General features: G+C 41.3%; 1 protein-coding gene across 1 annotated transcript in view; it reads right to left on the bottom strand.

Annotated features, from left to right (window-relative positions):
- Positions 1-2,277, bottom strand: part of LOC116224946 — a 3,430-nt gene extending 1,153 nt beyond the window's left edge. Inside the window, exons 1-2 of the mRNA XM_031585973.2 lie at positions 1,938-2,277; positions 1-1,355 (exon numbers count right to left, since the gene is read on the bottom strand). The exon at positions 1-1,355 is cut by the window's left edge and continues 1,153 nt beyond it. Of these exons, the coding sequence (XP_031441833.1) occupies positions 1-1,353 (1,353 nt within the window). The 5' untranslated portion in view covers positions 1,354-1,355; positions 1,938-2,277. The remainder of the gene's footprint in view (positions 1,356-1,937) is intronic.
- Between the last annotated feature and the right edge of the window lie 223 nt (positions 2,278-2,500).

Below are 2,500 nucleotides of genomic sequence, written 5' to 3'. Positions count from 1 at the left end.
GGGTGTTTCAGGGTTATCAGGTGGGTTAGCAGATGGGTTAGCAGATGGGTTAGCAGATGGGTTATCAGAGGGGTTATCAGAGGGGTTATCAGAGTCTATGTCATCCTCTGGTGCTTCTTCTGCTTCTTCTGCTTCTTCTGCATCCTTCGCAGCTACACTGCCAGCGTTTTTGTTTTTAAAGGCATGAACGGCTGAATAAGTCTCTTTTAGTGGAATTTTATCCACATATTCCTTACAGTTGCTGAGCTGCTCTATAACTTCATGACACTTTGTTTTTTTGGTAATGCACTTCTCTATGGCTTTTTTTACCTTATCAGCCTTGGTGTGAGCCCCTTTGACCTGTCTGGCTGCAGCCACAGTAATGCCCACTGTTTTCACCTCAATAAATGTTTCAGATAAAAAGTGAGTGTTTCGATACGTTTGCTTTTCATGTTTGGGGTTTTGGAAGGCAACAACTATCCAGTTATACCTGTCAAACATTTTTTCCAAAAACAACCTGATTGTCTTTGCTAATGGTTTCTTTTTTTGTTCGATTTTAGTAATCTGCTCCTGAATGTCCAGTTTAATGTATTTATCAGCATCAGAAATGCATTTTTTGTGAATGTCGAACATTACTACTGCAGAATCATATGCGTTTTCAGCTAGCTCACTTACTCGGTCAATCTTTTTGAGGCCATATATGAAATGACTGACGGTGTTGGCCTTGTGTACAAGACTATAAATCAGCATAGTGAAGTCTTTGATCTTCTTTTCATGACATCTAACATGGGCACTCAGTAGTCCTCCAAACTCAGTCCCGAAAGAAACTTTGTTATCTTTCTTTTTAAAAGCTTGAAGCATCTCTTTAGTGTCGCGTGCAATAAACTCATAGTTTTTTTTGAAATTCTTTTCAAGAGTATCCCTTTTTTCTTTGTCTGAGTTAGTACACTCAATCAGATGATTTTTTAAAGCCTCCCAGGCTACCACGAATTTCTTCTCATATGCATAGTAACTGGTTGCCCAGATATCCCATTTAGTCTCCAGTTGTTGTTTGTCAAGCTTTACATTTAGATTTTCAAATTCTTTCTTGATCAATTCAGTTTCATCTCTAGGATTGGCTAACGAAGCTGCTGCTGCAAAATGAAAAATAAGATTCATATAAGGTCCAGCAACCGGTATGAGCCCAATAAAAGGTCCCACTGCCTTTCCAACCTTCTCAATGTAATCTACAGCAGTAAAGAAACGCTCTGTCTTTTTGCCCCTCTTCTGTAGAGAGTGGGCGCCCGGCTGGCTGGAGAGCGACGGATCACCCAGGCTGGAGAGGAGGAGGGAGGACGACATCATCAGCAGGAACAGCAGGCCAGCAGACGCCATGACTGACAACACAGAACACACACAGTAACACATTCATTCATATTTATTCAGCCATATTCATTGATTAATATTCATTCAGCCTTATTCATTCACATTCATTCATTAATGTTTCATTCATATACACAGCAACACATTCATTCATATTCACTCATTAATATTCACTTAGCCATATTCATTGATTAATATTCATTCAGCCTTATTCATTCACATTCATTCATTAATGTTTCATTCATATACACAGCAACACATTCATTCATATTCATTCAGCCATATTCATTCTTTCATTCACATTTCTGCGTTTATGTTTCATTCATATGCCATTCTTTTGTCCAGCTGTATTAACTTAGATTTAAAAGCCTGTCCAGGGATGGGGTCAGGGTTAGGTTAATAACCTGAGGATTATCAGTGTAAATTAAGATCAGGGTTAGGTTAATAACCTGAGGATTATCAGTGTAAATAAACTTCACTTAAACCTGTATAGGTTTCAGCTGTTGCATTGCTTATCTGTACTTACAGTATCTAGTTTAGAGCTAAATAGCTCCTTCAATAAATAAATGTTAGTCAAAGAATCAGACACTACAGACCTGGAAAGAGGCTGGTGAGCTGGATACCGGTCCAAAGGTTGGTGTTGATTGGTCCGCAGGTAGGATACTGGCCCAAAGGTTGGTGTTGATTGGTCAGCAGGTAGGATACTGGCCCAAAGGTTGGTGTTGATTGGTCCGCAGGTAGGATACTGGCCCAAAGGCTGGTGTTGATTGGTCCGCAGGTAGGATACTGGCCCAAAGGCTGGTGTTGATTGGTCAGCAGGTAGGATACTGGCCCAAAGGTTGGTGTTGATTGGTCCGCAGGTAGGATACTGGCCCAAAGGCTGGTGTTGATTGGTCCGCAGGTAGGATACTGGCCCAAAGGCTGGTGTTGATTGGTCAGCAGGTAGGCTGAATCTTGAGGTTGTTGGAGTCTTGGAGGAGGCCTCTGATCTCTGAGCTGACAGGACAGGACCAGTCATTTTATAGGGAGCTGATTGGCCACACCTCCCCTTCAACCAAATGATTTTCATCCATTTTAGGGCAGGGTTAGGGTTAGGTTAGTTTAGAGCAGGTTATCACTGTTGTATATATGTGTGTGTGTGTGTGTGTGTGTGTGTGTG

Source organism: Clupea harengus, chromosome 19 (assembly GCF_900700415.2).
Source record: "Clupea harengus chromosome 19, Ch_v2.0.2, whole genome shotgun sequence".
Lineage (NCBI taxonomy): Eukaryota > Metazoa > Chordata > Actinopteri > Clupeiformes > Clupeidae > Clupea > Clupea harengus.
Note: the sequence above shows the minus strand (reverse complement) of the source record. Positions and strands in the feature narration are given on the sequence as shown.